The sequence below is a fragment of the Strix aluco genome, chromosome 2 (genome assembly GCF_031877795.1).
Source record: "Strix aluco isolate bStrAlu1 chromosome 2, bStrAlu1.hap1, whole genome shotgun sequence".
NCBI lineage: Eukaryota > Metazoa > Chordata > Aves > Strigiformes > Strigidae > Strix > Strix aluco.
The window spans coordinates 32090757-32111443 of record NC_133932.1 but is presented as its reverse complement, the minus strand read 5'-3'; the positions used below and the strand labels follow the sequence as shown (position 1 = coordinate 32111443).

Here is a 20687-nt window from a genome sequence, read left to right as displayed (position 1 = left end):
TAACAGGCTCTCTTGTTTAAAAGCAATGCTGTAACAGTAGAGAGAGGCTAAGAGGGCAAAACCGGGAGCAAAAAGAAGATGATTCGTTTAAGTGATTTATCCTTACACTTCAGGACTCCCAGACTACAAGAGGGTTCCTCTTGTTGCATGAGGAATGACTGATCTGTCTTTCCACTATTGCACTGCTGAGTTATTACAGTTCTGAAATGTAAATAGGAAAGATTTCATAATCTATGGGGTAATCTGCACAGGCTAATTTGTACCTTCCTGGAAAGCCTAGATCCTTGCTCGGTGAAACAGGGCATTGTGCAAGCTTAACCAACTTTTCCTGTCATTTGAGAAATCAAAGACAACACAAGAGATAAGCAGTGAGACGCACCATTTAATTACCACTAACCCTTCTAAGCATTCCTGGTTTTCCTAGACTATATGGCCGGACAGTTGGAATTATGCTGTAGCATGGGAGAACATTACAGTGGCCTCTTGTGCACCGTATGCCTTTTCATTGACAAACTAACACTTTTTTAATGAGAGTTTCTGAGGTTATAATCCAAACTACATTCCTTATCCCAGATCTCATCTTTAGCACCTCTCCCAGAGGTATCTGGGAGTTTGGACCCAGACTTATATGTGAATCCAGGGTTTGATCAGATCCCAGCGAAGTCAATAAAAATATTGTCAGTGCTGAACAGTTATCTATTAGGCTCAAATTTAAAGTAAAAGCCATCCAAGAAAAAGTGGGAGACAAATTACAGGTTCTTTTTTTAATCAAGATATGCCTTCTTCTTCTCTCTCCCTCCCTTTAAATTTTTTTCAACAGTCTTAACTTTATAACTAAAGTAACTGAGAAAATGTTTAAATTTTAAAATGTTGAATAATCCTGGACCAATGCCCAAAAAATGTCATGCAACCTTCCTGATACATAACTCTTAATTCTGGAATTTACTGACTCCAGTCAAGAATTTTTGGTGATGATAAAATACTGAAATGTAGTAAAAGAAATACCAGGAGGTTGAGAAATGAACTTTTGTTCACAGGTATCACCATTTCCAGAAAAATAGAAAAAGAAGAAAGAACACCTGCAAAACTTTGGTGCGTTAAATATTTCATAAACATAACCTCAGGGTTATGTTAATGTCATCATTTATGTGGGAATATTAATTTTCGAAATGTTTGTTGCAGTAGTTAACCTGTTCTTTACAGAAGCGTGAGACTCGAAGCAGCCTCTGGAAGCCACCGAGCGGGTGCTGGTCTGCCATCCTCCGCACATCCCACCACCACAGTCCTGCTGCTGCTGCGAAGTATCGGGGACACGCAGACCGTTCCCCGCAAACAGCGCGGTTGGGCCGAGATGCTCTTTGCGGGCTAGGACGAGACTGGAGAGCTGCATCCCCCTTGGAGTCCCGCAGCCAGGGAGCACCTGCTCCCGGCATCCGTCTTGGGACCTGGAGAGGCAAGAGGACATAATAAGCACTCTCGTCTCCCACACGCCCGTGTGTGACTCGGGGCAGGACGAGGCACCGAGTGATGCTGGGTCATGCACCTCGGCAGGAGGGCGGCCAGCGGGGTCGGGCTCCTCCGGGGTCCCGCTCCTCTTGCCTTCCCGGGGCCCAGGCCGCCTTCCAGCCCTGGGTCTCGGCAGCGAGTGAGCCATTTGCCAACCTCCTCTCACTCTCCGGGCGGTGTTAAGGCAGGAAGGGCAGATGAAAAAGTAAATGCAGACATCTGTCCTTTGCGGTGTCCCCGCCGGAGCACCACGCGGGGGAAGGAAGACAAGGGGATCGGGTGAGTGGATGCGTGTGTCAGTCAGCGGGGGGATGATCTAAGTATCTGAAGTCATCCAAAAGGTCAAAGCAAGCATTAACTCTTCCCCGCCCTCCCTCCTCCTCGGGGGCGCGGGGGAAATCACAGTCCGCCCAAACTAGATGACAGCTTGCCGGGACTTAATGACAGGCTGGGTGCAGACGAGCCGCGGCCGCCCAGACAAAGGGAGGAAGTTTGGTGCTGCCGCCGACCCCAGAGGGGGGCAAGGGCAGGGGCAGGGGCCGAGCCGGGACACGGCGGGCAGCGGCGGGGACGAAACCCCCCGCTCGGTGCAGCCGCTGCGCTCCCCGCGGCCGCCCCACGGGCGCTCCCCGCAAAGCCCCGGCCGCTTCCCTCCCCTCCGAGAGCCAGGCGCCAACCTGCCTCCTCCCCTGCACATCGCAAACTGGACGGCAGCGGCAGGCAGGAGAGAGGGGGGAGCGGGCAGGACGTGAGGTAAGCGCAGCTTCACCGTCCCCGGCCAGCGGTGACATCGCAAACCCCGGGTGACTCTGCGGCTTTAAGCGATTCGAGGGAAATCTTGCGTTTTTCACACACAAACATTTTTTTCTCTCGGTCTCTCTCCCCTCCCCGGCTTCCTCCCGCTCTTCCCCTCTCCTGCCCTCCTCTCTCCCGCTCCCTCTCCCTCCTTTTCTCCTCCCCCCGCAGTCCCCCCCCCTTTTCCCCCTCCCCTCAAGTTTCTCCCTCTGTCTGATTAAATGAGAAGGAAGTGTGGGAGTGGTGGTTTTGAAGCTCTCCCTTTAAGAGGCAGCCTGCAGTGACGAATTGTTGAAATTGCCATTGCAGGATGGCATTCCGCTATAAATTCATTGTTCCACCTCCTCTCATCTTCACATTTCTCTCCCTTCTCCTCTTGTTCACATCGACAGACTGGGGATAACAACAACAACAACAGAAAAGATACAGGGAGGGGGCTTTTACAAAAAATCCGGGACGTTTTCCGCTTCTTGGGCGCTTTTTTTATTTCCTTTTTTTTTTTTTTTCTTCCCTTTTTAACCATCTCACCGGAGACGATCGAGGCGGTTTTGGGTGCCTGAATTTCTTCTCTCTCCTTCTGCTCCTTCTCTTCAAAACAAAAGGGGGCAAAAGAAGGAAAGGGAGCCCACCGGAGCCCGAGAAAGTGGTGCCGAGTCGCAGCAGACCTGCCCCCTGCCCCTGCCGCTGCTGCTGCTGCTGCTGCTGCTGCTGCTGCTGCTGGTGATGATCCGGTGACTACAGCAGAGAAGTGGAAGGGGAGTGGGAAGTGCTCAAACTTCTCTACTTGCCGGGTCCGAGCCTCCTCTCCTCCTTTCCCTCTCTCCCACTTTTTGCCTCCCCAGCAGCAGAGATTTGGGATTTTTTTTGCCTCTCTCTCTCCTTCCATGTGCTCCCGCCTCTTCCCTGCAGAGAAACACAAAGTTCACACGCGAGCGGCTTTTGTTGACATTTTTTTCTCTCCCACTCACACTTGACTCGAGTTTGGGAGGGAGAACTTTCTTTTTTTTTCTTTTTTTTTTTTTTTTTCCTTTCCCACTCCCCTCCTTCCCCCTTCTCTCCTTCCCTTAACTACGTTGCTGCACTCCGCTGGCCGGCTCTTTCCGCCCCCCTCCCCAACTCTCGTTATTATTATTATTACTACTACTACTACTATTAATTGTCACCACCACCGTGGCCGCTCCTGACGGCGAGGCAAGCATGCTCCTCAAGCTGCTCTCCCTGTTGCTGGCCGCCGAGCTGCACCTCGCCCTGGCCCAGCCGCCGGCACCTGCCGACCGCGGGGCGCCGCCGCCCCCCACCGCCGCCGCCGCCGCCGCCGCCCCGCCGCCGCCCCGGCCCCGGCCCCGGCCCGGCCCTCCCCCCGGGCCGCCCCGCCGCCCCCCGCCGCCCCGCGGGGCCAGCGGCGTCGTGCGGCGCCTCGACCCGACCTACGCGGGGGGCGGCAAGGCGGGCTACGTCCTCTACGCCGGGGGCCAGCGCTTCCTCCTCGACCTGGAGCGGGACGCGGCGGTGGGGCCGCGGGCGCCGCGGGCAGGCGGACCGCCGCGCTGCTACTACCGCGGCACGGTGGACGGCAGCCCGCGCTCGCTGGCCGTCTTCAACCTCTGCGGCGGCCTCGACGGCTTCTTCGCCGTGGGCCGCTCCCGCTACACCGTCAGGCCGGCGCGGCGCGGCGGGGAGGCGGCCGGCCCGCGCATCTACGGGGAGGGCCCGGCCCGCGCCCCGCACCTCTTCCGCAGGGACCGCTTCAGCTTCGAGACGGTGCCGGCCCGCACCAGCTGCGAGACCCGCGACCCGGCGGCGGCAGCGGCGGCGGCGGGAGGGTACGGCCGGCGGCGGCGGCGGCGTCGCTCCGTCTCCCGGGCCCGGCAGGTGGAGCTGCTGCTGGTGGCCGACGCCTCCATGGTCCGCAAGTACGGGAAGGGGCTGCAGCACTACCTGCTCACCTTGGCCTCCATCGCCTCCCGGCTCTACGCTCACGCCAGCCTGGAGAACCACGTCCGTCTGGCCGTGGTGAAGGTGGTGGCCCTGGGGGAGAAGGAGAAGGGGCTGGAGGTCAACAGGAATGCCGCCACCACCCTCAAGAACTTCTGCAAGTGGCAGCACCAGCACAACCGCCTCGACGACGACCACGACGAGCACTACGACGCTGCCATCCTCTTCACCCGCGAGGTAGGCATCGCCCCGACCGACGGCGACTTGGTGTCCCTCAAATGATGCGTCGTGGGGTGGTCGGGCTGCAGCGAGGCCAGCCTGGCGGCCCTCCGGCCACGCTGCCACGCCTCGCCCGGCAGCTGCCTCCCCGCTCACGGCTTCGGCCTTTCCGCTGAGCTGTGGTGCTGCTCAGGGACCAGCACCCACATGTGCAACTTCCAGGGATGGAAGAGGGGTTGACAGCCCGACAAAGTGTGTACACGTTTGTGTGTGCCCCCTCCCCTGCGAGGTCATCCCCACCGCGGGTACACGGTCAGTGGTGCCAACGCGATGCTGGGACTCCTGCTGGGGTGGAGAGGTGGTAACTTGCCTGATCGGGGAACTCGGTGGAGGCCACCTCACTTATCTCTGATGGAGAGATGACGTCGTTCCATCTTTCCCAGCGAGACATTGCACATGCAGCCCCTCTCTCTCTGGAGAGGAGGTCCAGGCAAAAAGGGCTGGTAGCGCTCCCTAGCCTGTATCAGTCCCCAGACAAACCTGCTAGTGAAAATGGTGGAGAGCACCTTAAAAGTACGTGCAACTTCCTTGTTGAGCGCGTTGAGATGCTATTTCCAGCAAGAATAGCTCCGCCACACTGGAAGCCGGCAGCGCTTGTGGTTCAAGGGTAGGACGTAAATGCAAACCGCAGGTAAACAGAGCTGCAGAAGTTGAGTGAGTTGGGCTGGTGGTAAGGGGATGCAGTCTCTTTCTCATTCCCCAAGTGAAAAATAGATGTCGTCATCAACTGTGGGTCGGATCCGGCTGGCATTACCCATGCAGAGCTGTGCCTTGCTCCCTGCCCGCTCGTTAATTGATTGCATTGCCAGAGGTCGTTAAGGGACATTGCTCTAGTAGACATGTGGCCGAGTTTATGCAATGAACTTCTTCTGTAAGAATATCCCTTCAGTGGTTTGGGTTTGGTGTTTTCTTTTTCTCCCTTCCCCAAGTATGAAAAAAATAACTGCATGACTTTCCGTTCGTTTGAGTTCTCCTGCTTTTCTACATCATAGGAGCCTGCCAAAAAGGATGCTTTGGATGGTTTGTGGAAGGAGTTGCTCCAGAAGGGGGAAAAAAAGTGCCTGGCTCGCTTTTATAGCTGTAAATAGTTGAAACATTAGGTTCTGTGTCAGTCAGGCATCACTTGTACAGAACGAGCTTTTTTTAGCAGTTTAAAGCCCATCGGTCCACTTTGCAGGCTTTCGTTTTTTTATCATTATAATGTGAATGAAAGCAGGCTACCTAGGCTGGGTCAGAATGCTCTTGCTTTTTTGCTATAAACATCCTTTCTAATGGCTTATTAATTAAGCCTGGGCCAGAATCCGTCACTTTTCACTGAAGAGTGTTTTTCTCTGCCAGCGTTCCCATTTATTTCCCTGGGGTTTATTACAATTCAGACACTCCTAGGGTGGCAGACTGTGAATCTTAACATCGATTATTAAGTTAATTTGGATTGAGAGAGGATGTGAATTTAAAGTGCACTTACTTTACAGAAGCTTATCTGTAATTCTGTGCGTGGATGCCCTCCTGCCAGAGTAGGAGTGTGCTGCTAATCAGTAATCCATTTTCAAAGACTCCTGAGCAATGCATCTTCCATGTGTAGAGTTACTTCTTTTGGATGTAAGTAGTACCTAAACTAAACAAAATGTCACAGTTCCTGTGGTCTCCTTCCACTCTTAAGATGCAAATATTGCTTGCACTGTTACTTAGTGTTGTAAATGCCTTGCAAGAAAAAAGCACAGGCTTCTGTTTTCTTGGTTTACATTTTAACACGTTTAACTATGGGATTAGCTCCTCAGTGCAATTCAGTATAACTTAATCTGCTTTAATGATTCGCTGTGTGCACACGCACATTGTTCGGCATTACATTTCAGTATTTGACTCAGTAAGAACAAGGCTGTAGTTTCTTGCTACATGTGTTCATGATGTTCTCTGCAGGGAGTATGTGTGAGTCCACACGATTTTTATATGCTTACACTGGAAATGTCAACATGAATCTATTTGCTCCTCTTGGAATGTAAACACGAAAAGGGTTAAAGGATGAAAAAGTAGTAGAGATGTTTCCCGGAGAAAACAGCCCCACTTTGAACTAAAGAGAGATTTTTTCCAGTTTAGCTTTTCAATGAGAGTGGCAGCAATTGGCAGGAGGATCCAAGTTTTACAACTATGTTTTGAATGTATGAAGTGTGTTGCTTAGCTACTAGACGCTAAGCCATGGCTGCGTGTTTTGATGGGCTCTGAATACCGTCATGCTAATTTTTGAACATCCAGATGTCTTCTTCTAAATGGCTTGGTTTTTAGGCATGGGGTGAATGTGTGAGGTACATTTTCCGTCTTTGTTTACTAACCGAGGCCACCTTCAACTTTGTGTCTCTGCGTCAACAGAATAATATTTGCAGATCGTTTGCCAGCTGAACGCATGTCCTCAGCTGTATGTAACTGTTTATGTGTAGTTAGAATCTCAGTTCTGCATGCCTGTTGCCATACAAGTCTCTAATGTCATAATTATCTTTGTTCTGAAGTGACATTTACTTGGATGTTATTTTTGACACTGAAAAAGACTCTGAAAAGATAGTGGCTTTACTTGTGTTCCTTATAAAGGAAGAATCCTGTCAGAATTCACTATTGCTTGCTCCTCTTCTGTTGTCATTACTTGTTTAAAGATAAATTAATAACCATTGATAGACTAAGAGTGTGCTGGCAGCTCTCCCCTATTATAAAATTAGTACTGGCAGTTCAAATTACGATCATCGTTCATACTAGGAAGTACTTCCCATGCAAAAAGACTTCTAGAGGGAAATTTACTGATTCTGGATTAAAACATCCACTCACTTTTGGTCATCATCTGTATTTGATTTGATAAGCATTTAAAAGCAATCATGCTGCAGAGCATAGTAAATACTAAATAAATATGAACACAAATTTAGTTTGAGCAATACAGACAACATGTTAAAGCTATTTTACAGCTCTATATTGCTTATCAGTGGTGTCAAGGACCACGTAACTATCCATTAGCTGCAGTGAAACCTACGTTTACTCTGTAACTGCAAGGAAAACTACAGTAACATGTCTGGTCATTATCAGTGTAGGAGATTGTGAAAACCTTCAGTGGCCACAGAAATTTTCTATCACTAAATATTGCAGAAACTTAGTTGGGTTCCACAGTGATTATTTAAATTCCCAAGATCTAATAAGAAGTATATTTTCCCAGTGGTCTCAATCTCTCATTTTGACCCACAATGGCCAGTGTCAAGCCTGACAGAGGTCTGACTTGTCAGTACCAAAAGGTGATAATTTTCCAATAAATCCTGAGAGAGCTCTCTTTACAGCAGCTTGGCTTTAGCAACCTGAGAGAATACACATGTCCCCTGCTGTTCGACTACTTTGTGGTTGAATCCTTGACAGCAGCTGTAAATTTCTGGTCTGCATGCATCCTCAGAGCATCCTACATGAAATATGATGATGCATGGATTCAGTCATCTGGTGGCCAGGTGAGTCGTCCACCCTGTGCAGCGGTGGAGAAGCAGCTGTTTGGTGGGAAGGAGGGAAAAGTTTGTAAAGCCCTCTTCCCCTGGAGATTAGCTTTCCTCGTTCTCAATGGTAGTGAAGTCAACACCAAATTTAGAATTTAGTCTGTTTCGGGCTTTTTTATTCCGAAGAGTTCTCAGAAGCTGGAAACAGGTTATCTTCAGCTTTTTATGGGTACAACAAAATACTTGCCAGATTATTTGTCACAGTAGAGAAACATATTAGACATGACTTGCAACCTGCACTTGAACTCAGTCTGTTCTTTTCTGAGGTCTAGCCTGCTCTGCAATTATCCTCTTGTATTCATCCAATCTATTTCATTAGTGACCCTTAGTTAAATTTCAAGTGAACTATTGAATGCATTTGGACAAAATCCAGTTCTCTTCCTTTCCTTTCCCCCCAGTTCTGAATCATGTGAAAATTAAAATAGATATTTCTCACAGTAGATACAGGCAGCAAGAGAAAAAAAAATACTTTCCTAAGTGCTTGTTAGCATCATCTGTGATAGTACCATCATGCCTGGCTCTAACAAAAAGTTCATATTAGAGCCAAAGGCCGCTGTCCTGCCTTTTTCCACACAGTAATTATATGGGTCTTGTGTGTGTGATTTAGTTTAACTGTCAGTCTGATAGTGCTGTTGAAATTTAACAGCAAGCTTTGGATTATCTCAGCTCTATGGATGATAATTTCGTTGCATGGAGCACATGCTTTCTTTGGCTCTAGTTCCTTCTTCTTTTTTTCTCTTCTATATTATCATCTTCGCACAATTATTATCCCATATTAGTAAAACAAGTCACTGTACCAATGGTCAATAGAATATATTTCACTAAAGTTTATTATTATTACTCTGAAGAAATTACAATGTGATGTGTCTACCAGTTTTGTCACGTTTTCACCAATTTTGTTGGAAATCTAATACATTTAGATAACGTCCCTGGGGAAAATAAAGTGTGACATAATTTGTACAGGAGAAGTCGTGTGATTCGCACTAATCTACAGAGATGGCATGGAGTTTCCCAACAGAGAAACTGGAGGTTGGGCAAGTTAAATCACACATTCTTCCTTGTTCACTGATCACCAGTTTCATGACTGAAACTTTGTTTGCCTTCCCCTCCCCATGCAGAGTCCCAAAGCTTGATGTGCGTTTTGTCAATATTTTAAAATAATCTGTGGTTTGCGTAATGCTACTTTTTATTTATGTGCTTTAGGAAAGAAAGAAGTTTTGTTAGTATATACATTCAGAGCATAAAAGCTTAATCCAGTTTAGGTTCTAATTGTTGCAGTGTCCTGACGTGATGAGTGCCCAGGGTCCTCGTACCATATAAGGGGAGAGTAAGGACATGCCTAAATATCCAGTCTCATGAGGAGGTAGTTTCTGAAGCCAGCAAAGGTAGCATGCATGTGCTAAAGTTAGCCCAACAGGACATCACCCATACATTGGGTTTTCTCAAATTTCACCTCACCTAGAATTCAGAAAGACAGCTCTGTACATTTTGAGATTCAAAAGCCCAAAACTCAGCTCTGAATTTAGCTTCCTTCTGAAAAGAAGATTACCTCAATTTTTAGGTTAAACTACTGGAGGAAAATACGTGACTTTAATTTTGGTCAGTATGGCAGGTATCACCACTCCTTTTTTACCAGAAAGGTAACTAAGCTTCAGTCTTTTTTCTCAAAATATGGCCATGGGAGGACAAAGCAGTAACCCAGTGAGTCTGATAGGGGTCCTTCCTCTCTTCAGAGCGATGGCCAGGCCCTCTCCCTGGTGCCCTAACCTGGACACCCTCATGAGCAAGACCCACCAGTGTCTCAGGAAGAGGACTTTTCACAGCAGTCTTCCTCCAAGGCATTTTAGCTTGTAAAGTCTCTCTTTTTAAGTGTCATAGTGTCAGCTGAAGGGTAAAATAGATCATTCCTTAATTACTTTGTTCACCACTTAGCCCTTATTTTCAATACCGTTTGTGGTCTTTTGTCTTAGGTCTTGTGTTGCTTTTGACTTCCAGACATCATGAGCTCTTTGGGTGATACCTGTAATACTCACGGTTTGGGTGAACCTTACTTTCCTCCACATGTGCCGTTTTGCATTGCTGTGACATTAATAAACTTTCACCCACTTTGCAGAGCGGGGTGCGGGAGGGTGGATGTGTGGGTCCCGCATACCACCTGACCCCACCCTCCCTTCACAGGGCTGCGGTGGGAATGCTGCTGCAGGAAGTCGGAAAGTCGTATTTAATTCCTTCCTCTGCTTGAGGGATTTTAGGTCTGTATCGCCCACCTCCCGGGAGAGGTCCTTAACTGGTAGGTTGTAAGCTGTTCCAGGTGTTAAGGAAACTTTCCACCCCTCTGACCAAAGCTATGTCACTGTTTAGCAAGTAATTTAAGATTCATATGGTGAGAAGGAGAGAAATCGTGACCTGAAGCTGCTGACTGAAGTGCACTGCTTAGACCAAGGCGGTCTGGGTTCCCAAAGCACGGAGAGAAGACTGTTTCTGTAATTTACTGACAGACTGCTAGTGTAAAATACAGAAGCAGGCTGAGGAATAAAAACCAAAAATTAGGTGCCTTCACCAAGCACTGTAAGCACTAACTGCAGCCTGGGCTAGGGAAACCTTTGGCACATGGGCTGCAACAGGAGGAGCCACAACTCCCCACACGCACGGACACGTGCAGGCCTTCATCGTAGACCACAGTCTGGTATAGACCATAGGGCGCTCTCCTAAGAAACACGCTTCTAAGTATCCTCATCCCTGAAAGGAATCTGAAGCTGGATCACCTTCTTATTGGGCAAAGGCTTTAACTGATGAGCCATTGTAAAGAAACCAGAAAAGCAAGCAAACAGACACACAGAGATGTAAAAGCTCTTAGCTGTGCTTTAAAAGAAGGTGATGTACAGCTGTGCCTGATAGAAAGCCTAATCCTGTTGGTTTCTCTTACATCTGATCTGAGAACGTCTGTAGGTTTAGCTTCCCTCAGGGGCAAAGATGGAGAAACACTAAGCATCTCAACCCCAATCAAGCTTTAGTATAAGTGCTAAGCTGCTCAGGACTGTAAAACTGTGGCACTTTGGGGCCCATAAGGCCACAGACTGCAAGCCCTGTGAAGGATAGATAACTCAAAGACCAGAGGTTATATGAGCCAATTTTGTTCTTCTGCCCTTACATTCCACCAAACTGTCCGCATTGGTGCTTAAATCCTGTTTTGGACCCTGTCCATGGGCTCTGGCCTAATATCAGGTTTCACTAAACAGTTTATTCTTGTTTTTAAGCCTACTGCTCAAATAAAAGAATTTCAGGTAATGTAAATTAACTGCGCCAGCAGGGTGCCATGACAGTATCTTCATTCACAACAATGCCACATATACATGGCAAACAGCCAGCTGCTCTTGATGTACTTACGAATGCCAAGAAAACTTGGCCTTTAATAAGCTGTCTAATTAACTACTAGTCTTATGATGTACAGCTCAGTTTTCCTAAGTCATTCCTTTGCCAAAGCTTAAGGCTTAACATCTATTGCCTCCTGTGTAGCAAATGCATTTCCTAGTCATTCTTCTATTTTGAAACTACTGTAATGCAGATCGAGGGCCAGACTCTGCATTCCTTCTTTAGAAATATCAAGAAACACTTACTCTTCTAAGCTTCTGCTGCTATTTGGAGGCAATTTCGTGAGTATGCAGATCTGAGTAAGCGATTAACTTTTTAAATAGAAGGCACACACCAGAGTAAAATAATCATTGGAAACTGATTTTAAGTATCATGTGAGTCCCTGCTTTCTTAGTGCTTTAGCTGGAGTATGAAAAGTTGAAGAGACCCACACAGACTTTTTAGACTGCATCATTACATCAGGGCCTGTTTTTAACCCCAAAAAAATTATTTTCAGGGGAAATACAAAGTTTTAATGTACTCCCAGAAACTTTACTTCATAAAAGCTGAGACTGCTTTCCAGGACTGCCCAGGAAAACTAAAAATATGGCTATTGATGCTGGTAACAAATAATCCATGGCCAGTACAGCTACAGGAGGTTTAAGTCAAAAGAAATTTTGCCATAAAGATTTAAATCAGTGGAAGTGTGAACAGGTGTGATTTTGAATAACGTCACTCGAAATCATGCTGTTGAGAAGGACCATGTAGCTAGGGAATGGTGAGTTGACCCCACAGCAAACTTTTCAAAATATTTATGTCAGAGATGCCACTTGATAGGCTTCAATTATGTGTATAATATATACTATGTGATGCTATGAATATACATATATTAAAGTTCAAATCATGCAGAGGCAAGAGAAGTAAAGAATTAAATGAGACTATGAGTTGAGAACATAATGGAGCCAAGTCTTCAGTAATCTGCCTAAGCGATCATTGACAATTTCAGCATTAGCTTAAAAAAAAGCATCTGCATGCAGTCACTGAGGAGTGAAGTCTGCAACGAAAACCAGAAGGTTCAGCACATGCTCTCTGTTCAAAGCGTAGCCAGCGCATGCCCTGCTCTAGGAGCAGATGGGCAACCCGTAGACATCCCTCCTCAGTAACAGCTTCATACAAAGAATGTAACACCAGAAGATATTTCCTGTCCTTGTTTCCAAGATCCTTTACAAGCCTCCTGCACTGCTGCCCAGCTGGGATTTGGTCGGCGGCTGCTGGGCTCCCCACACTGCCTTGCTCAGGCTGCTGGGGAGGCAGCGCGGATGTGGGCACGCGGCTGGCTGAAGGGAATGGGGCTTTACTCTATCACTGTCCACCTCTGTCTGACCACAGTGCGGTCGCTCTGCTCTCTTCTCCTTTATGGAGAGCATTGGTCCCACAGCATCTGAGGACAGCCGTTTTCCAGCTGTCCATGGGGTGCTGGAGGAGCTAGGTAATTGTACAGATAAGAAATTTTCAGAATCACTTATTTTCTGCTGTGGAATTTCCTAGGAGCAACCTTTAATACAGGGTTTCAAGAAATGAATTTTATGTGGCATTGAAGTTAAGGTATTTCATAGAGAAAGCGTAAAGCCTGCTTTGTTTTGTCTAGACAATTGTTATGCAAATAAGCACTTCCTTGAAAGTTACTAGTGGGATGCTGAGATGTGTGGATATGTGTCATACTCTGGGAGATGATGAAAATGGAAGAACAGCAGTTTGATTTGACTGGATTTCTGAGGAAAACCTGGGCATGCAGTGTGGTGTGATGTCAGTAACACGTAACATACGAAAAGTAACCAAACATTGCTATGTCCTTTAGTGCTTGCATATGTACATAGCTATTTTTTTGATGTCTAATGAAGATGTCATAACGTAATCCTGTGCATAGCTTTTGAAATTTTGAGGATGGGACTACTAATCAGCCAAGAGTCAGAAGGGCTGCTTATGTTTAATATCCTTGTTGTCATTTTCCATACTGCACACATCCCATCAGAAGTAACTCTAAGGATGTTTATGAGATTGCCTGTTTAGAAGGATTGTATTCTTTTAATTATACTTGCGTCATCAAATCCAGAGAAGCATTGTGAGGTCTGGTTGCATCTGCTGGTGTAGCCTCATAGCCATTTCACTGTCATAGCTTCTTCTTGTATGTAAATGGCAATAAATTGCACCAGCTTAAGACATCTGTGTGCTGATATAGGTGTGCCCACACTGGGAGCAGTACTGATGTAAATATCTATGTAATAATGACACCCAAATATAAGAAAAGACCAAATGACACAGAATCTGCATGCAGAGACAAGGCCTGAATTAATGCATTTTATACTATTACTATCAACCTGAGAGTAATTTAGACCTGCTCCAGCAAGCTGCCTTCTGTCTGGTTTATGTGCTTTTTGTACTTGTGTAACAATTTCAGTTCAACTGCTTGTGTGGATTCAGTTCAGATTGCACTAGTATAAAGGTATCTTACTTCCTATACAGCTTACACTCATTTATTTAGACCAATTATATCACCATGAAAAGGTATTTTTGGTACTATGCGCATTAATTTTTTCTGAGTTTTGTTACATTGCTGTAGGTAAACCCTTTACAGTTACATTTACATAGAGTTTACTCTATGTAAAATGTACCCTTTTACTGAAAGGGCCAGATTCAGAAGTGATACATAAAGGGCTAAATGGATATGAAGCCAAGCAAAAGTAATAGGAGTTTAAGGATTGTACCTTCCTTGTTGAATATGCCCCAGATGTTTGACGCTGTAATAACATGACCTCACTTAGGGCCTCTTCCAACATTGGTCCAGAGATGCTGAAAATGATATGAAGTTTATTTGTCTAAATAAAACTGGAAAAAAATTGCATTTCTTTTAAAGTACTTGAAAATGGTCATCCTTATTCTGTACCTTCCCATAACCCATGCAGAGCCAGAAGCAAAGTCTTGGGAGCTAACTGGATGTTGGGGTGGGAACCAGTGGGGTTAGAGAGAAAATTGTCTGCATATTATCTGCATTGCTACGGAATGGAAGTTTTTCTTAAACCATGGATTATACCTGTGAAAATCTGGGAATTGAAATACTTTTGAATTTCATTCCTTCACTTCTTGTGAGGCTGTTTTGTTCATTGGTACTGTGCCATTTAAATCTTGACATTAAGTAGCACCAAGAGTGCACTTACCAAAAAGAGTTCCCAGACACCTGGAATCCAGAACTGATCCCAAAATTCTTGCTCCATATATGTAATATTGCTAAGTAATTTTAGCTTGAAATTTTCTTTATTTCATCTTGTGAAAAAAAAAAACCACTTTTTTTTTTGTAAAGAGATGCTCTGTCACAGGACCTGTGAACTCAGTGTGGTTTTCTTTGACTTCAGTGGCATTTGAATCCTGTGCATTTTCAAGTTTGCCTAAATCTGAAACTGTCATAATCAGTGAACATTGTTGACCTGAAGCCTCATACAGGATATCTGTAATTCAGATGATTAATTATGAAAGGCTTCATAAAAGAAATTCATTATAAAAGGGGATCTGAAGGGAAGAGGAGAGTCTTAAAAGACAGGGGTAAAAAGGTACTCTTTGATCATTTTGATAATAACATTTGATAATACTGTCATGCCTTGGAAATGACAATTTCATTCCACCACAATGAAATATTGAAGTATTCCAAATGGCATGGTACCTACTTTTCCTTCTCAACCAAAAAAGCATGTATATGTACATTTGGACTAGTATTCTTCCCTCTGCTTCAGCAGAAGCACTGAAAAGTTACTGCTTATGATTAAAACACTATGTCTGACCAAAGCTGCATTCATCATTATCATCCTGGAAGAGAAAGAAAAAACTTAATGCTACCTGCATGGTTTTTGGAGACACCCCGTATCTATGAGTAGGAAACATGATCCAATTGTTGCACTAGTAAGACTAGGAATCAAGGGATTTTACACTCTGTCATATCACTGAGTCTTCAAGCAACCTCTAAGAATTGCTTAAATACTTGGTATATTGGGTAATACATTATTAATCATTGTACTACTTGACAGATGTGACATGAGGTTTAATATATAACAATCTCATTTCTTTAAGTGCAAGTATAGGACTTGCCTTTGGAGAAGAAAGGTGATCTCTGGTTCAAGGACTGATCAGGAATCTGAAGCTTTCTCTCTGCACCTTGGTTCACCTTCTGTAAATAAAGAGAATATTTTTATTGTCAATGAAAAATGCTTCTACGGCATGTATTTTGAGTATCTAACTCAATGCAAGTTTGAGCCTCTATGCATTGCAGAAATAAAAATATAACTAACAATAATTAATTACAGAACATATCCAAATCTTGTTAAGTCAATTAAAATACTCCCACTGACTTTACCAGGGGTGGGATTGGGTCATTGTTCTTTTAAACTACATTGACATCTTTAGATGGAAGCTTATATTGATGTTTTTATCCAGGTTCTGCTCTTTGCAAAGAGATGGTGACTTTAACCTGTTGTTACCTATGGGTGTAAAAATTTATTTTAATGATTTTTTTTTTTTTTTCCTTCCCGGACAGGATTTATGTGGGCATCATTCATGTGATACTCTGGGAATGGCAGACGTTGGGACCATATGCTCTCCTGAGCGCAGCTGTGCAGTGATTGAAGATGACGGCCTCCATGCAGCTTTTACAGTGGCTCACGAAATTGGTATGCAGTGCCTTTTCTGTTCGCTTGCCAAATCAAACACTTGTAACAGCTGCATTAGTAACCAAAATACTTCGCAATTAATTCCAGATTTCCCCTGGTCCAGATACTCACTTGGGGATTAAGGCTGTATACATATGCACTTCAGGGTTAACTAATAAGGGATCAGAAGGCAAGTGAAGGCGCACAGTAGGTGTTTCCTTTCTGACAGTGTCATTTCTAAGCAGTGGTTGAAGTGAAAATTCAAAGGCTGCTGCTACTGTCCAGAGATGTCAGTACGTGTCCCTCTTGAGAAAGCGTTTGGCCTATCTATTGTAATTCGCATGCATTTAGTGCATACGCAGTGGAAAATAACTCACCTTTTTGAACTACTTCCATGCTCTACTGTTAATGAAACTTTTTCCTGGGACAGTGTATTGCCTGCAGAGGAAGGCTTTTGTGGAAGAAAACAGAATTCTAATCTTTTTCTAAGTGTATGGAAATTCCACCTCTATGCTAAAATACGGTACTAATGTGAATACTAAAATAAGTGACATAGTATTTAGGTGATAATGGTTTGGTCAAAAAATTTGTTTCAGTTTAACTTTGTTTCAGTTTCCCCCTCAGTGGACAGCAATTTAATGTAAGAGCCTTACATGTACCCCTCAGAGGATTTAAGATAAATTTATTGACAGAAGAAAGTTCATATTCTAGGATATTATGTCATGATATATTCCTTCAGAGAGACTACTGCCATCTTGATTTTTTTTAATTTACTGATGTTTTGTGAGCTGTATTCACTGGAAATACATTTGGTATGAGGGCTGTTCGCTTTGGTGAGTGAACAGTAATTTAAAAGTGGAGAACATTTTTTTTTTTTAACATTCTTGGAAGGAAAAAACAAGGAAAAGAGAACTTTCAGAGAGAGCCAATTGCTGAATTGCCTTGTACCTCATGCCAAACCAAAGTAAAGTTTGCTTTGGGAGTATCATTGCAGTAGTTCAATTTTCAAGTAGCTAGCAGGTAGAGCCTGTTCTGTGCCTTATATATACATCTGGCTCAGCAACCAGAGGTCACCAAGTATGAAAAAGCAGCTGGTGTGTCAGTGACCTGACCCTTCAACGATTAGCAAACTTAACCCTACTGCTCTTATGGTGCTACAAAGAAATGAAATAAGTAGCGGCTGGAGAGGGATCATGTGTTGCATGAAAACCTAAAATGTTGTGGCAGAGTAAGTCCCCAAAACAGAAATTTTATTTTAATAAACAAGAATATAATTATAAAAGAAAAAGCCCTCTGAAATCACTAATTCAGAATATTTGGAGATAAGTACAGTAATACATGGAATACAACTTCACATTAGATGAGTTTAGTGGCATCAAGCCTGGATGCTGTGAAGCTAATGACTCATCATGAACCTGGTCTAGAACTGGGACAAGTAAATAGATTGGCAAACTTAACCTGTCACTCAAACGCCAGCCTGCTAGAGGGACTGCTTGTATCTTCTTGCATCCAGAAGTGATGCTTAATGCTGAAGGTTAGCAGGCATTGGCGAGGTTGGATGAGGCACTGCTGATATATGTGGTGTGTGAAGAGGTGAGTAATGTGTCTCGACTACCATTTTATCAGCAATAAATACATGTTTAGATAGATTAAAAATGAAAGAACATAGATCAATAAAGATAGGGATGAGCAGTAAATATACCTATTATTCATTTGAATTACACACAAAGAAAATGTAAACAAAAGTGAATTATTTTTAGTGATCTAAAGGCACATTTTTTATTTCATACCTAGACGTTTACAGGAATCTGTAAAAGCTATAATTTTCAATGTAAAAAAGGCATGAATTGAAACGAATAAATAAGTACCCTAATGGACAAAAAAACTCTAGTTTGAGGTTGTTTAAAATAACATCCTTTTTTTTTCTCCTCACCATAAGATTTTAAGAAAGGAGGGGTGTCAAGTCACAGAATGATCTTTGTGTGTGTGGCCTGAAGTGGGAGAAGTTGAGAAGAAAACACAGCTGAAATTGCTTGAGTACTTAGATTAAATTAAAGGTCAAAAAAGGATGAAAAATAAGAGTGTGGCATGGATACCCTTTAGTTAAGCACTTTGGGGAAAACCTCACTTTATTTTATTTGGAGACCGGATTTCTTCCTACAATTCAGAAGTCTTAAAGTTCCCCCTGTCCTGTGGGTAGGGTGTAGCTTTAATTTTACAGCAGCTTAGTTATTCGGTGGAATTCACCTGGCAACATAGGAGACGCCCTGCAAGGCAGGAGGGATGCTAAGGGCTCTAAGCCTAAGATGCTCCTTTCTGTCAGTCAGAAGAACAAGATGAGCCTCTAAGTGAATCAGAGTCACTGTCTGCAGTTTTTTAAATAGCCCTGCTGCGTGTGCATGGGTAGCACATGCAGCATCATTAACACAGTCTTGATCCAGAGAATGGCTGTGTGTCCTCACTTTGACTTCCAAGGGCATGTGAATGCTCTTGTTTCCTCTCTGAAGGATCCAAGAGCATTTCTGAGGAGCAGATTCTTTCTCTGGAAGGCAACCAAAGTAAATGGAACTGTAGCTCAACCAAACAGGACGATGCACAGCCCAGGGGCTCAGGTTGGATACATGCATAGGAAGCAAAAAAGCAGCCTCCCACAGAATAAAGCCTGCCACTTCTGTTGCCAGGGTTTCTACTATTTTATGTGTTAGATGTTTTCTTTGTTTCAGATAAAATAGATGGATTTTGAGGGGGAGAGTATGAATGAGCAGCAATAACAGGCAAAATCTCCAACGAGCTGTAAATGAGAGCACAGTAAGGAATAGATACAACCAGATTCTGAGTACAACTGATTAGCTGCCAATAAAAGGTGGAGATCCATACGTAAAGATTGATGAGGTAGGACCTGAATCTTGTCCTACTTGTGTGTAGGAAAATCAGTAATAATTTGTCCCAATGTCAAATGCAGAAAATGAGGCTAATGCAACAAAAAAACCAGGAGGAAACCTTGTAACTTGCAATGTGATAATCCAGTTTCTCCTCACAATAAAGGAAAGCAGTGCTAATAACATAAATGTTATCTTTATATCATAGCTTGTCCATCCAGCCACTAATGGTAAATCCATATATGGTTATTTTCCAGCATGGGACATGCTGCTATCAGTTTGGACAGCAGTAGCTTTGCTGTGACAAAAATAGTCTTCTGGATTTTTGCCTGAAATCATCAGTTCAGCTCCATGTTGTGGCATATGGGTGTCTTTTTTGACTTTAAGCAACTCCTTCAGCTATGCCTCCACAGCTTTGCAGGGATACCTGAGCTAGCTTAGGCACAGTATGTAGACATTATCTCAGTCTTTGTTATCATCAACCTATTGTCTGTAAAAAAAATTATGGTTCTTTATTTCATGCACTTCCCTGCTTCACAGAGACATCTAGAGAAAAGCATTAAAGAACCTATGATTGCTCACAATCTCAACATTTATTTAATGTTTTTCATAGGTCAGCACTAGCATATTGCTTCTCCATATATGCCTTATTAAAATAACCATCAGGAAACAAAAATAACTACATTTTCACTTTTCACTCTAACTCTGGACTTTTGGGTTGGAGGTTTGTTGCTTTTACAGTGTTGAATTATAAAACAACCTGTTCATCCCATGAAAATAAAGATAATCCAACATTACCAACAGACGCAGTCAATCAATTTGAAGTTACGTTTAACATCTCTTCCAATGGGATCTATCCAATACTTGACAATTCCTTGTTTGGTAGCCTGGTGTTGCATTTTGTGATGCAGTCACGGTCAGAAGTATCTGCTGACTTTGGCTCGTCCTATGCTGGAGTCCCGCATGCTTTGCTACAGACAGCCTGCCGTCCTAAAGGGTTTGTCATCTACAAAAAACAAAAGGAGAAGAGTTCAAGAGAAATAAGTGGAGCTACTGCTTGTTTTATCAATAGGTAATTTCCCAAAATCACAAAGGAAGTCTCAAGGAAAACCAAGGATTAGCTTGTCTCTTAAGTTTCGATCTAGTCCTTAAATACAAAAGCATCCTTCCTGTAGTCTTTAAGCAGGCAAAGCTCTGGTTTAGTTCAGTGAGAGTTAAATGGGCCTAATAACTTAAATCATATGTATCTTTATTCTTTTCATAAACCTTGAAGAATTTTTTTTAAGAGGAGATACAGAGAAAGCGTTGCCTTTTTGCTCAGTGGTAATGTTCATTTGACCTTTTGCAAAGTTCCTATTTCTCTGTTATGCAACCACGCTGGCAAGCTATTACTCCCTCTATCCTCCTGAGTAATATAGTTTACTGATGTTCTTTCCAAGTATTTTATTTTTAGAATATAGCTCTAAAATTGCTACATGGAACTAATTAAACCTCTGTTCATTAGTTTTCTTTTATCTTTTACATGTGACTTTGGAGAAGGGAAGGCCAAAGAGGGGCATAAAAGCGGTCTTCAAATATATTAAAAAAATTGTTGCAAAAATTTACATAATAAATCATTCTCCATGTCCACCTGGGACAGCACAAGGGGTAATGGTCTTAAATTGCAGCAAGGGAGATTTACTTTAAGCATTAGCCAAAATCATCTAACCAAAAGGACAGTTAAGGGCAGGAATTAA

At 43.9% G+C, this 20687-nt stretch overlaps 2 protein-coding genes across 2 annotated transcripts in view; one reads left to right on the top strand and one right to left on the bottom strand.

Annotated features, from left to right (window-relative positions):
- Nucleotides 1–362: 362 nt before the first annotated feature.
- The window catches only part of LOC141920022 (uncharacterized), a 64077-nt gene continuing 43752 nt past the window's right edge, over nt 363–20687 (bottom strand). Inside the window, exons 4-8 of the mRNA XM_074816708.1 lie at nt 4408–4640; nt 3729–4329; nt 2830–3204; nt 1544–1725; nt 363–1445 (exon numbers count right to left, since the gene is read on the bottom strand). Of these exons, the coding sequence (XP_074672809.1) occupies nt 1158–1445; nt 1544–1725; nt 2830–3204; nt 3729–4329; nt 4408–4640 (1679 nt within the window). The 3' untranslated portion in view covers nt 363–1157. The remainder of the gene's footprint in view (nt 1446–1543; nt 1726–2829; nt 3205–3728; nt 4330–4407; nt 4641–20687) is intronic.
- ADAMTS5 (ADAM metallopeptidase with thrombospondin type 1 motif 5) overlaps nt 3499–20687 on the top strand; it is a 47931-nt gene continuing 30742 nt past the window's right edge. The window contains exons 1-2 of the mRNA XM_074813981.1: nt 3499–4473; nt 15961–16093. Of these exons, the coding sequence (XP_074670082.1) occupies nt 3499–4473; nt 15961–16093 (1108 nt within the window). The remainder of the gene's footprint in view (nt 4474–15960; nt 16094–20687) is intronic.